At 59.5% G+C, this 12,673-nt stretch overlaps 1 protein-coding gene and 1 long non-coding RNA gene across 3 annotated transcripts in view; one reads left to right on the top strand and one right to left on the bottom strand.

Moving 5' to 3' along the window:
- MFGE8 (milk fat globule EGF and factor V/VIII domain containing) overlaps positions 1–12,673 on the bottom strand; it is a 13,776-nt gene extending 1,103 nt beyond the window's left edge. The window contains exons 1-7 of one of the 2 annotated variants that reach the window (XM_011282749.3): positions 12,519–12,671; positions 9,874–9,999; positions 9,384–9,515; positions 6,716–6,897; positions 6,067–6,222; positions 5,220–5,364; positions 1,031–1,215 (exon numbers count right to left, since the gene is read on the bottom strand). In XM_011282749.3, coding sequence (XP_011281051.1) covers positions 1,031–1,215; positions 5,220–5,364; positions 6,067–6,222; positions 6,716–6,897; positions 9,384–9,515; positions 9,874–9,999; positions 12,519–12,591 — 999 coding nt within the window. In that variant the 5' untranslated portion in view covers positions 12,592–12,671. Of the gene's footprint in view, positions 1–1,030; positions 1,216–5,219; positions 5,365–6,066; positions 6,223–6,715; positions 6,898–9,383; positions 9,516–9,873; positions 10,000–12,518 lie in introns of both variants that reach the window. The other variant, XM_011282750.3, reaches the window with a different exon arrangement.
- LOC123385804 lies at positions 6,897–8,377 on the top strand. Its single transcript, XR_006598851.1, has 2 exons — positions 6,897–7,044; positions 8,235–8,377. It is a non-coding gene; the product is annotated as an uncharacterized LOC123385804 (long non-coding RNA).

Here is a 12,673-nt window from a genome sequence, read left to right as displayed (position 1 = left end):
ATTTAGACCATCCTCCTGGAAGGTGGAAACAGGCAGACATGCTGGGGCATGACTTCTAGTTTCGGCAAAGCGACTTCATTTGGCACAACCTCAGTTACCCCATCCATTAAATGGACATAAATCCTACCACCTACTTTGTCAGACACGGTTAGACGCATCGCTGCAGTGAAGCTACGTTTCAGAGCGGGGGCCTTGGCCAACCCGTAGCCCATCCTCCCCACCCCTCAGTACAATGAGAACAAGGACAGGAGAGTCCACGGCCGGCTCCTGGGTGCCCTGCGGGGCTGTCCACAGCCTGGCCTTAATCCCGAGGGAGTCTAGATGCAGGCAGCTCCTCGCAGAACCTGGCTGCGCAGGCTAATGGCTCCTTGGGACCTAGAGACAAAGTCCCTGCCCCCCCCCCCCCCCCAGTCCCTGCCCACCCCGGGGAGCCTGCCTTCTGTACCCGGACAGGCAGTCCCAACGCCTGGGTGGCAGCAGGTGAGGCCCAGGCAAATCCTCGCCCTGCCAGGACTGTTTCCTCGTCTATAAAGTGAGCAGTCTGGTTTTCTGTGACCCTCATGCTTCCCAATCTCCTGAAATCCAAGGGCTGCCCCACAGTGTGTCCTCACACGCCAAGTCAGAGAAATCCTGGGGTGAGCCTGCCTGGGTCAGATGGCCCTCCTCTGTCCCCTACTGTCCATGGGCTCAGCCTTGTCACCCTGGAGCAGCTGGCGGAGATGGCCCGACTGCCACACACACACACACACACACACACACACACACACACACACACACACGTCCTTTCTGTGCCTGGGGCTTGGGGCCTTCGTGGAAATAGCCCTGAACTCCCCCACCCTCCCCCTCTGGAATCGCAGAATCAGGAGAAGGTAGGGCACGTGGGAGAAAAAAGAACAAAACAGAAGGAAAACAAGGCTTTTTCAGACCCTCCCTCTTGGGGAGCAGAAGCCTGGGGTGGGGGGTGGGGGGTGGGGGTCAATGATCAGCAGCCCAACTCCAGCCCTGGCCCTGGCCCTGCATCCTGACCCACCTGCAGCCACTCAGAGGCATCATTGGTCTGGGCGGTCCAGGCGTTGAACTTGCCCTGCTTGTCCAGCCTCGCGTAAAAGGGATACCAGCTGAAGGCATTCAGGCCCCAGGTCCTGTAGATGCTGGAGGCCGTGATCTGCCTGTCGGGGATGGTGTTGTCCTTCATGCCCAGGGGTTCAGCACATCCTGCCGGCAAAGGGGTTTGCCACCCAGGTCAGCATCCACAGCCTCCCACAAGTGTGAGCAAGAGAAGACCAGGGGAGGAACTCCGGGGGTCCCGACTGGTCCCTGGCATCCTCTTGGACAGAGGGGAAACCCCTTCCACCTTTGAGAGCCAACTTTCTCTCTGCCCACCTCGCCCGCTCACCTCTGCCAGCTGTGCCCTCCATACCCAGTCCTGCCCTCACTTGCCCTTCAGAGGACCCACCACCTTTCCCATCTACACGAGGGCAGGCCTTGCCACGACCTCCCTTCCCTCCTCTAACGCCTGCCTCATGAGACCCCTCCTCCAAGAAGCCTGCCCTGACCACCTCACTTGGGCGGGACTCGTCCCTGCTTTGGACTCGGCACTGCCTCTATCACTCCTACGGTACAGCTGTTGTCTAGGAGGCTGAGGCCTACAACTGTGGTCAAGAACCTCAGCAGCTGGCCTCTCCATCCAGCGCTCATGTCTGTCATGCGACCTACCACGAAAAACCTGAAGGCCGCGATTAGCAACCCCGTTCTACCGAATGAATGAAACTGAGGCTGAGTCATTAAGCACTGTGCCCACGACACACACACACACGCAAACTCCTCACCACACCACTCTGTGGCATCATCGCCACCATCCACGCCCCTTTGCAGAGCCAGGAAGGCCGGCCTGCTGGCGACCCAGTGATGGATGGGACAACACTATCCCCCTCCAGCAGGTGGCAGTCACAGAAGTCCAAACTCCTGGGGCTCAGGCTGGATCCTGTATCCTGCTGCAGCAGCCCCTCCCTGGGTGTCCACCAGGGGGCCTTCCCACACCCAACACTGGGGGCCTCTTCACCCGGGCTCCGCGGTGGGCCCAGCGGCACTGCACTACTCCTCTGCACCTGCAGGTGGCGGTAGCAGTTAGGGACGGGCAGAAGATAACCGCCCCCCCCCCCCCAAGAGAAGGATGGGTGTGTGTCACACCTGGCAGAATCCTTACTCCAGTCTGTCCTTGTGGGGAATTTGGGGGTGGGGGGAAGTGGGCCTGGAAAGCCATGCCTCCACCTGGAAGCAGGTATATGGCTCTTTACATCCCTGTCTCCCCAGATGCTTGCACATTGGCCACTGAAGACATTTGCCTCCTGGGGCGCCTGGGTGGCTCAGTAGGTTGAGCGTCAGTCAACTTCCGCTCAGGTCATGATCTCACAGTTCATGAGTTCGAGCCCCGTGTCAGGGGCTCTCTGCTATCAGCGCAGAGCCCTCTTCGGAACCTCGGTTCGTTCTCTCTCCCTCTCCCTCCCTCCCTCCCTCCCTCCCTCCCTCCCTCCCTCTCTCTCTCTCTCTCTCTCTCTCTCTCTCTCTCTCTCTCTCAAAAATACACTTAAATATATTACTTCCATTTCTTTTTTTATTTTAAAAAGACCTTTGCTTCCCAGGTGTGTCCACACCTGCTAACGCAACATCTCCTCGTGACGGTGGTGCCCCAGGTGACCCCCATGCTCCTCCCACAAAGAGAGCCCCCAGGGCTGGAAGCGGGTCGTTCCCAGGCCAAGGCCCGGGGCGGCTTTGCAGAGGATGCCAGGTTGGCATCATATGCTCAAGGTGGACCCTCCTACAAAACTGCTCCCCTGCCATTCACGCCCTCTCACCTCTGGGCATCCTGAGGAAGTCAAACAGCCCTCCGAGGAAAATGCAGTTGGGAGGGGCCCTGAGCCAAGGGCCCGGACTCTCCGCTCCGTCACTGACCCTGGGAAGGCCCCCCCAGAGAAGTGCTTCTCCTGCATCAACCCGGGATCTTGTTAAAATGAAGACTGTTTCCGCAAGGCTAGGGCAGGACTGGCGCCCACATTTCTACAAGCTCCCAGGTGATGCTCCTACTACTGGGTCCACGGAGGGCACTTTATGAGCAGAGGACTGTCACCCACCCAACCCAGTGAGTCTACAACCTGATCCAAGCCATCTTCCCCCATCTCTTCCCACGGGGCTCCCCTCACACACGATGACCCTCTGCCTTCATTCTCCCCATACAACCTAGGGATTCCCTTCTAGACACTCTCCAGTCATGTCCTATTAGCACTCCCCTTACCCCACATGGCAGCCCCTTGTTCTGAGCATACAGACCCGGATCATTAAAATGATCCATACGGCCCCTAACTTGTCTGAGACCTCTCTCCATCCACCTCTCCAGCCTCCCCACCCAAGAAGCTGCCCCTCACTCTCTAGGCTCCAGCCCCACTGGCCTGCCTTTTATCCTTAAACATGCCCCAGGGCCTTTGCACCTGCCAGCTCCCTACCTGCCCGGAATGCTCTTTCCACGTTCTTCACGTGGCTTGCTCTCTGTCATGCAAACCTCCATCCCAAAACTGTCCCAACAGGGCAATCCTCATGCCCAGGCCTCAGGGGCACACATGTGCACACAGGTACACACACCTGCACACACCAACATTCCAGCCCACTGGAACGCCGACTAGGGAAAGGAGAACTAGACCTCGAGGAGAGCAGACAGGCCAGCTTCCACAGCTTGTCAGGCTTACCCTCTCTTGGCCGAGGAGGGAGCCTTCTGGGATAGGACCTTGCAGGCAACTTTAATAGCCAAAGGCTGCAGAGCCCCCAGGCCTGTCTGTCTGGTACCAATAGCCTACGTTTCCTTTTATCAGAAGATTGTCTTAACTCCCCATTTAAACAAGAAGGCTCAAAAAGGCAATGACCCTGTGACTGGGAACGCGTGATGACTTAGGTTCATACTTTAAAAGGGTGGGTCTGGGGTAAGACCAGAAAGGCAGAGGAGCCTAGGGAGCCTTACAGTTCCGCCAGTGGCCAGCAGGTGGCGCTGTAGCTGCAAAGAGGGGGAAATACCCAGACCTCAGCGAGCACCCTGCGCCTGGGGGGTCCAGACATCAATTTTTCCTGCTCCTCAGAAACCTGTCCCTTTCTGGTGCCCCCTGTCCCTCCACCTGGGAATATCTCTGGAAAGGGCAGCAGAAAGCACCAGCTCCAGCCCTATGTCCCTAGAAGCCTCCATGTTTCTCCTGAATGATGAGTACAGGAGATATGGGGGGGGGGGGGGGGGGGGGGGGGGGGGCGCAGGGAGCACTAGGTGGGTGGGTGTCAAAAGCCCAGGGATCTAGACAAAGTTTTAATCCCTACCAGCCTGTGAGCCCTTGACAGATAATTTATCTGGGCCTCACTTTCCTTATTCATTCACTAGTTCATTAAATGTTTGAACAGAAGCACTTGGGTGGCTCAGTTGAGGATCCAACTTCGGCTCGGGTCATGATCCTGCAGTTTGTGAGTTTGAGCCCCACACTGGGCTTTGACACTGACGGCTCAGAGCTGGATTCTCTCTCTCCCTCTCAGTCTGCCCCTCCCCCACCCACGCTCTCTCAAAAATAAGTAAAACATTAAATGTCTTACTTATTTTTGAGCGAGAGTGACAGAACAGGGAAGGGGCAGAGAGAGAGGGAGACCCAGAATCCAAAGCAGGCTCCAGGCTCCGAGCTGTCAGCACAGAGCCCGATGCGGGGCTCAAACTCCCAGACTGGGAGATCCTGACCTGAGCCGAAGTCGGACGCTTAACCAACTAGCCACACAGGCGCCCCCCCCCCCCCCAAACTTTTTTAAATGTTTACTGAACATCTATGATCCAGGCCCTGGAAATACAGTGAACAAAACAGACTTCCCACCCTCATGGAGCCAACATCGGAAAAACCTAGTGCTATGTGGTCTTAGAAGTTCAAGGAACCAATCAGAAAAAGTGAAAGCCCTTTGAAAACTGAAGTGGTCTTTTTTTTTTTTTTTTTTTTTTTCCCTCTAACCAACCAAGACGCCCAGGGTTGGCAGATAGCAGACACCTAGGCGAGACCGCCGAGGGCCCGGTGACCCGTCTAGTGCGCATCTCCTGTGTGAGCCCGGGTCCCCGGGCCTTGTGCCGCCCCACCCAGCTCATCCTGGCTGAGAAAAGACGGAGCAGGGAAGGCCATCTCTTAGCATTGACCACAGCCCCCAGCACTCACCATTCAACTCGCATCCAAGGAGCTCGAAGCGGAGGGTACAGCCCCGGTGGCAGGTGATGGGCACCAGCCGCACATACTGCACCTCCAGAGGGAAGTCAAACAGGTTGACCTTCAGGCCGCTGTTGTCCGTATTGCCCACAAACAGCTAGGAGGAAAGAAGATCGGAAGGATGGGTCAGTGGGGGCAGTCCACCTTTCTGGGCTTGCCTCACCTTCCTCTTCAGCCCTGGGAGGCAGAGGTGGGGCTTAGCAGAGCCGGCCGGGGGTCAGCTCTTCCTCTGGCCACCCACAGCTCTCAACACAGGTTCCCCTTCTCCCCCACCTTTCTTGGTCATCATGGGGCCTGGGCAGAAACCCCGGTCTTTCACACAGGGCCACCTGGAATCTCTAGGGCGCCTCTGCAAATTAGAAAAAGGCACTCCTGTCTCAAGACACTTTATTATAATAATTTCCCCACAGACAGAAGTATACAAACATGATGTCTACATTCCGAACGGTGCTCACTTCGTAATGGCATCCTCGAGCAATGTACAACCTGCACAACTGCCCATGGTGGCCCTGAAGGCTCAGAATGCATCCCACCTCCACCACTCCAGCCATCCTCAACAAGTCACATTGAACCTTTCTGACTCTTATTCTCACCTGTAAAATTGGGGGGGGGGGAGGGTATTGTAACCACAGAACACGGGCATAATCCAGGTTTCCCAATATCTGGGAACCAAGGAGCAACGGCAGACCCACCTCATGGCTAATCAATCACCCAGCGTACACTCACTTCACTGGGAACCCTCAAACTGCTCTGGAGCCCCAGAGGGTGCAGACCACAGCCCTTCTTTTACAGCCCTCACCTTGTCTCCTGACCCCTCTGCGCTCTGGATAAACTGGAACTTGCGTCCGTTGAGGCTGTAGGCCACCTTGAAAGTCTTCAGGTACTCGGCGTTGCTTGCTCGGCTGGCACCCTGTGTCACCACGCCCGTCACCCACATCTTCCGTACCAGGTTCACCTGTACCCAAGGCGGAGACGACAGGACCCTGATCTCCCGGCTTCGTTATGCTCCCTCTGCTCCCCCCCCCCCCCCCCCAGAGTGGGAGCAACCAAGCAGGACAAAGGAGTGGGGACCTTCTCATCTGGGCCTCTCAGAGCTTTGGGCCCAGTGCTCAGAGGGGCTCCCGAAGAGGGACGAGGCCCCAAAGGCTTCACCCAGTGCAAACAGCCCCTCCACAGCCTGGGGTCTGCTCCTCCTCGTCCAGCCCGCCCCCGCCCCCGCCCCCGCCCCCGCCCCCGCCCCCGCCCCCGCCCCCAGACTGCCCTCTGCTTACAGATACTTCACCTGTGGGAACCACTGCCTTGCTACCTGGACCCCGGTTACGACCCCAGCGTGGTGACCCCCCCCACCCCACCCCCCCCACCCCCCCCCCCCCACCCCATGCAGACATCCTCGTCTCACCCTGTCCCCTCCCGGGACTCTGCCCGCCCTAGAGCCATTCTTTCTGTACCTGGATCCAGGGATTCTTGTCATAGTTGCTGGCTGTCCAAGCGTTGACGATGCCCGTGCGGTGCAGGCGGGCCAGCTCTGGGGCCCAGCGCTGTAAACCCATGAAGCCCAAGTACACAGACGAGGCAGAGATCTGCGAGTCGGAAATGGCACCCGTCTCCATGCCCAGCGGCATGGCGCAGGCTACGGGGGGAGGGGCGGGGAGAGGGGGACGTGGCTGTCAGGCGGCCACCCGAGCCCCAGAGGACCAGAAAACAACACAGTGTGGCCTCCGCTGAGACTCAGAGCAGAGACCCGGAAAGCACTACGAGGGCCCGAGAAAGGTGCACGGTGAGGAAGAGGGTGGGCCGGATGCTCGGGGGTTGGGGCGTGGGGAGCCAGGGCCGCCAGAAGGTGCCAGGCCGGCACTTGTGGCGTCTCCAGAATCTCCTGCAAGGCTGTGGTAGGTGGTCTTGTCTTTACGGGGCATCTAGCAGCAACTATGGGGGAGTGGGGGGCAGGCAGGGACTGGACGAGCGGGAGAGAAGACCAGCGTGGCCTGCTCTCCTTCAGGGTCCCCAGCCCACCAGGAGGCCCACCTGGTCCAGCCCCACCCCTGGCTCCCCTAGGATGGCTTTGGGAGGCAGGCACGTCAGGTGGCAGGGAACAGTACCTGTTTTGCACACAAAGCAGTAAACACATCTGCCTGGACTTTTCTACAATCCCACTGGCAGGACTTTCTGGGTGGGGCGTGAAAGCCATCCTGTTTTCTCGCCTGTCCTTCGCGCCTTCCAACTACTGGTCATGACCCAGCCATCTGCGGAGTCGCTCCCGGCCAAGGGGCCGTCACCTTCACCATTATCCCAGGGATGTGGTCCCAGGGGGCCGGGCCCCTCTTATCCCCCAAACAGAGAAGACAGGGACAGACCTACTCTTGCTACAACACCCCAGGTTCATGCTGAGCTCAGTGCTATGCCACTCTCGCAGGAAAGTGAGACCAGGCAGCCAAAATCAGAGCGGGGGGGGGGGGGGGAGGGGAAGGGAGGGATGTTGAGCAGGGATTTGCACCCAGGTCTGTCCTCACACCCCACGTGTTCACACTCTAAGGGACCCAAACGTGCATTCTTTGGGCCTGTGGGGTCCTTGTGGGCTCCAAGAAAACATACCACCTGACCAACAAGGAGGGGCTGCGACGGCCCCTGGGGGCCTCCCCTGCCTTCTGCCCCAGGAGCTGCCGTGTCCAACCCGGGGCAGACCCCAGGCCACGAAGCAGGAGGCTAGGTGTGCATAATTCCAACTCAGGTACACCCATGGTTACCTTGGCTCCCAGCACGGTAATTAGTGGGCACAGCTGACCCCACCCAGGGCTCTGTCTGCCTTAGCGACCCCCCCCCCCCCCCACGCATGCACACACGCACACACATTCCTCCACCCAGGATCTCAAAGACCTTGGCCTTAGCCCACAGACCCAGGGACAGCCCCTGGGTGCCACCTCCTCTGAGGTGAGTGGAATCGAAGGCACTTTGCCTGCTCTCCTCCAGGCCCTGCACCCCCCCAAGTGGCCCAGCACCCCATCCTCCTCCTCCTCCTCCTCCTCTTCCTCCTCCTCCTGCCGGTCAGCGAACCACAGAGAACATCCCCACATCTGCCTGAAGGAGAACCGCCTGCCCCTGTCCAAGACGCTTAGTGACAGGCCCACCGGACCGAAGAAACCAGACATCCCTAAGAAGTGGACTCCCCCACCCCCAGCAGGAGAGGAAGAGTCCCAGCTTGGTAGGAGGGACTCCAGCTGGGCCAGGAGGGAGGACGCGTGGACAGCCACCGCCAGCACTGCAGGCTGGGCACCCACCCAGGGCCATTCTGTGGCCGAGTGGATAACCAAGCAGGCCAGGCAGGTCAGCCCCTCTGCAAACGCCAGGCCTCTGACCGCCTGACCATGAGGGGACGGCCCAGCCTGCCCAGGCCTCTCCCTCCTCCCTGAGCTCTGTGATGAGACCACAGTCAAACTTGGGCCAGGACCTATCAGACTCTAAGGCCCAAGCCTTACTTCCTGAGCTGCTGGGCCTGAAGATTAAGAAATGTGTTTGCTGGGGCGCCTGGGTGGCTCAGTTGGTTAAGCGTCTGACCTCAGCTCAGGTCGTGATCTCATGGTTTGTGGGTTCGAGCCCCGTGTCGGGCTCTGTGCTGACAGCTCAGAGCCTGGAGCCTGCTTCCGATTCTGTGTCTCCCTCTCTCTCTGCCTGTCTCTCTCTCTCTCTCTCTCTCTCTCTCTCTCTCTCTCTCTCTCTCTCACAAATAAACACGTAAAGAAACCAAAAAAGAAAAAAATGTTTGTTTTCCCCTCTTGGCAGAAAACTCTCAAGACTTAACCCTAATGCTACGTATCTGGTTCACGGTGACCTAGGAAACGGTATTGCCATGATCTCTGGGGTTACCGCCACCCTTTCCACCCCCCCCCCCCCACGCCCCCTACAGTGACATCAGGCCTAGCCTGTGGTGGAGAACAGAAGGCCGAGCAGGAATTCGCCTGGGACAACAGGACCGCTCATTCCCCTAACATGGCCTAACTCTGAGGCTCTGTCAACCCCCATCTACCAGAGGAGGCCCTGATGCAGGGAGTGAGGCCAGCGCGTGGCCTGAGCTGCTCAGGATCCCCCCCCCCATAGGAGCATTCACCCCCAGATACTCACTGATCTCACAGTGGACACCTGTATAGCCATGAGGGCACTTGCAGATGTACTGGGTGAAGATGTCCCCCCGGTGTTCGTCCTTGATCACCTGGCATTCAGCATCATTGTAGCAGGGGTTGGGATTACAAGGACCTAGGGGTGAGGAGGCAGGTAAGATGGGCAATGGATGAGGAAGGAGGTGGGGACGGAGACAGCAGCAGCAGCAGGTGCCCGAAAGGACCCTCTGTGCAAACTCAGCCCCATGCCCGCCTCCCCCTTCCCAGCTCCTCCCTCCCCCCTCTGCCTGACGGAGCCTGGGCCAGCCTGGGGCCGAGAAGGGTCATATGTAGGCGAATCAGTCCAAGTGAGGGAAGCACCCAGCTCTCCAACTGGCATGGGGAGTTTCCAGGGAAGTGCCGGCTGACGGCGGGAGAGGTGCAGGGGGCCATCGCTCACTAGGGCTGCAGCCGGGAGCCGGGTGCAGAGTGGGGGGCACGGCCCAGGCAGGTACCTTTCTCGGTCTCATTGCAGATGATGCCTGTGAAGCCTTCAGGGCAGAGGCAGTAGAAAGGGGTGTTGTCCCGGCCCAACAGGCAGGTCCCACCATTCAGGCACTGGCTAGAGTCACAGAAGTCACCTGCAATGGCAGCCCGGACTCATTCAGTGAATACTGGGGTGGGGCGAGGGGAGAGCTGCTGTGTGCGTGCCGCGTTCCTGAGACAGAGAACCCCCAGGTGTGGTCCAGGCTTCAAGGAGCCACTGGAAAGAGGGGGACGGTCACTAGGTGATGCGGAGGCTTCGGGAGCTCTGACAGAAGCCTGCAGGAAGGGCCACTGGAGGTGTGGTTCCTGCCAGCGTTGGAAGCTTGGCAGAGGGACATGTGAGCTGGGTCTAAAAGACAGAGTGAGGTGCCAGAACGGGGAGTGGGGAAAGAACATTCTAATGATGAGCAGAAGCCCAGGGGGCATGGTAAGTGGGAAACAGGGAGACAGAGCTGAAAAGGTAGGGAGGGACCTTAGGACTGACGAGCTCAGACTTGGCATCCCGCAAACCAGGGGCTCTCAACCTCCCTTCAGCTTCCACCGTTTTCTACCGGGGCAGGGGGGAATCAGAGTCTCAAGTGTGAGGGGGCAGTGGGGAAGCCATTTCCCATCCTGGGAAGGAGAATGGAAAAAAGGCCATCTGCAGAGACGTGTGGATGGGCTCCCCCGGGGCAGGCAGGTGTCTTGGGGCTACACAATACCCCTCTGGCTCCGGGTGGGAATGTGACAGGAGTGGGTAAGGTGAGAGGCCTGGAGAGCATCTAGGAGGCTGTCACAGGCCTCCTAGTGACAGAGGAAGTCAGATGAAGGGGTGAGGGGGCCGGGCAGAGTTGAGAAACACTGCTGACACAGGAGAAGGGCTGGAGAGGTCTTCACAGCTTCTGGCTGGGGGCCTGGGTGACAGATGTGAGCTTATTCGTGCAGCCACCAGGCCAGCCAGGCGGGCGGGGGACCTTCTAGCTGACCTTGGCATCCCAGAAGACCCGACCCCATCATTTGGGGTAAGACATCAGAAATCACTTTTCCTCCCCACAGAGTCGTGCCATCCCAGACCAGGGGGCCCTCCTGAAATCTCAAAGTGCCAGAAAGCTGGGCCCAGCTCCGGAGGAGGGAACAGAGGGGAACAGGGATCAGCATTAGTGAGCACCTCAGAGCTCCACCTCAGCCCCCGCCTGGGAGCTTAAGGCGGCTCCCAATGAGCTATTAGTCACTGGCTTTAAATAGCAGGTTAATCCCTCCTGACCTGGCAGACTGCAAACACTGCCACAGACAGAGGCTTGGGAATGGCCAGAATCCTGGGCCACTGTCCCAACAAAATCCAACTCCTCCTGCCCCCCCCACCACCACCACCACCACCACCCCCCCCCCCTCTCTCCTTTCTGCTCCCGGGCAAAGCAGTCTGGTTCCCCTGGGATGAAAAGGAAAGTGAAAGGTGGCCCTGACCCCACATCGCCTGACTCACCTGCGCACAGCACGCAAGGTGCTTCCCCGTTCCGGGAAAAGCCAGGTCACCCTGTACAAAGCTACCTTTGGGATTTCAGAATCCTGCCTTCTGGGAGATTTCCCCAGGGACATTTTGTGGGGACAGAGAGGAGTAGAAACGGACTCTTCCGAGATCCAGCTGTCTCTCCCGGTTTCTGGGAGAGCCACCAGTGCCCAGTGCCCAAGGGCCTGGGAGCTTGAAGTGCCCTTAAGCCTAAGGCTCCAGGCCCTGGGGGGTCAGACTGTCACAGGGAGGCAGCTCTAGGACTCAGCTTTGTTCCCCCTTCCCCTTGCTTTCTTTGAGAAAACGATGCAGCGGGTGCCCGAAGAGTGCCCACCATGGCACCTTTTCCCAGCCCTGGAGGAGGCTGTGCGGGCCCCTCGAGAAGGGGATGTTGCATCCCCGGGACCAGCCTGCCGGAGGCCCAGCTGTGCGCGGGAGGCCTCCTGGGCGGGGGCGGAGCCAGGAAGATACAGCAGCACGCCAAGGCCACGGGAGGGAGTCAGGAGCCACCAGCCCCGGGGGCAGCCCTCTCCAAGTCCCTCCCCGGGCTCTTAGCCCCCTTCGGGGCCCCACCTAGAGCCCCGGCCCTTCCTCCGCCTCCCCAGCCCTCGCTTATCCGACCAGACACCTACAAGCGGGGATGCAAAATTCCAATGAACAGACCGGCCGCCAGCGCTTGGGAGGGATTTGCCAGGGAAAGTTTGGCCGGACGAGTCTTCTCAATACAAGAGTCCTAGAAACTTCCAGGTGGAAGACGCGCGAAAGTCACGCACAGTTCAATGGCCTCATTTTACAGATGGGAAAAGAGAGACCCTACACAGCAGATTCCTTTGTTATGTGTAAGCCGCATCCCTGGGGACCGTTGGGCTGTCACCCGGTGTCCCCGGTCCCCGCCCAACTCTCAAGCCTGTATCACTGGCCAAGAACGCCCGGGCGCCGAGACCGCAGGAGAGGCCGAGCGCATCCCCGCCGGCGGGCGGGACGCGGCCGGAGAAGTCGCCCCTCCGCACGGCCCCGGCTCTTCGCCCAAGTTTGTAAACAGTGGAGGTGGAGGGAGGGCGCCGCGGCGAACTTCCGAGCGGCGCGGAGAGGAGGGGCGAGGGCCAGAGGGCGGCGCGATCGACTCACCGGAGAAGGCGAAGAGTCCCGAGGCGCAGAGGAGCGCGCCGCAGAGCGCGGCCAGCAGGCGGGGGCCCGGCATGCCGTGGGGACGCGGGCGCGGGACCGGGCGCTTTGGCCGTGCACACCGCGGGGTTCTCACTCCCGCTCCCGGACGGGAATAA

This window comes from Felis catus, chromosome B3 (genome assembly GCF_018350175.1).
Source record: "Felis catus isolate Fca126 chromosome B3, F.catus_Fca126_mat1.0, whole genome shotgun sequence".
Lineage (NCBI taxonomy): Eukaryota > Metazoa > Chordata > Mammalia > Carnivora > Felidae > Felis > Felis catus.
Note: the sequence above shows the minus strand (reverse complement) of the source record. Positions and strands in the feature narration are given on the sequence as shown.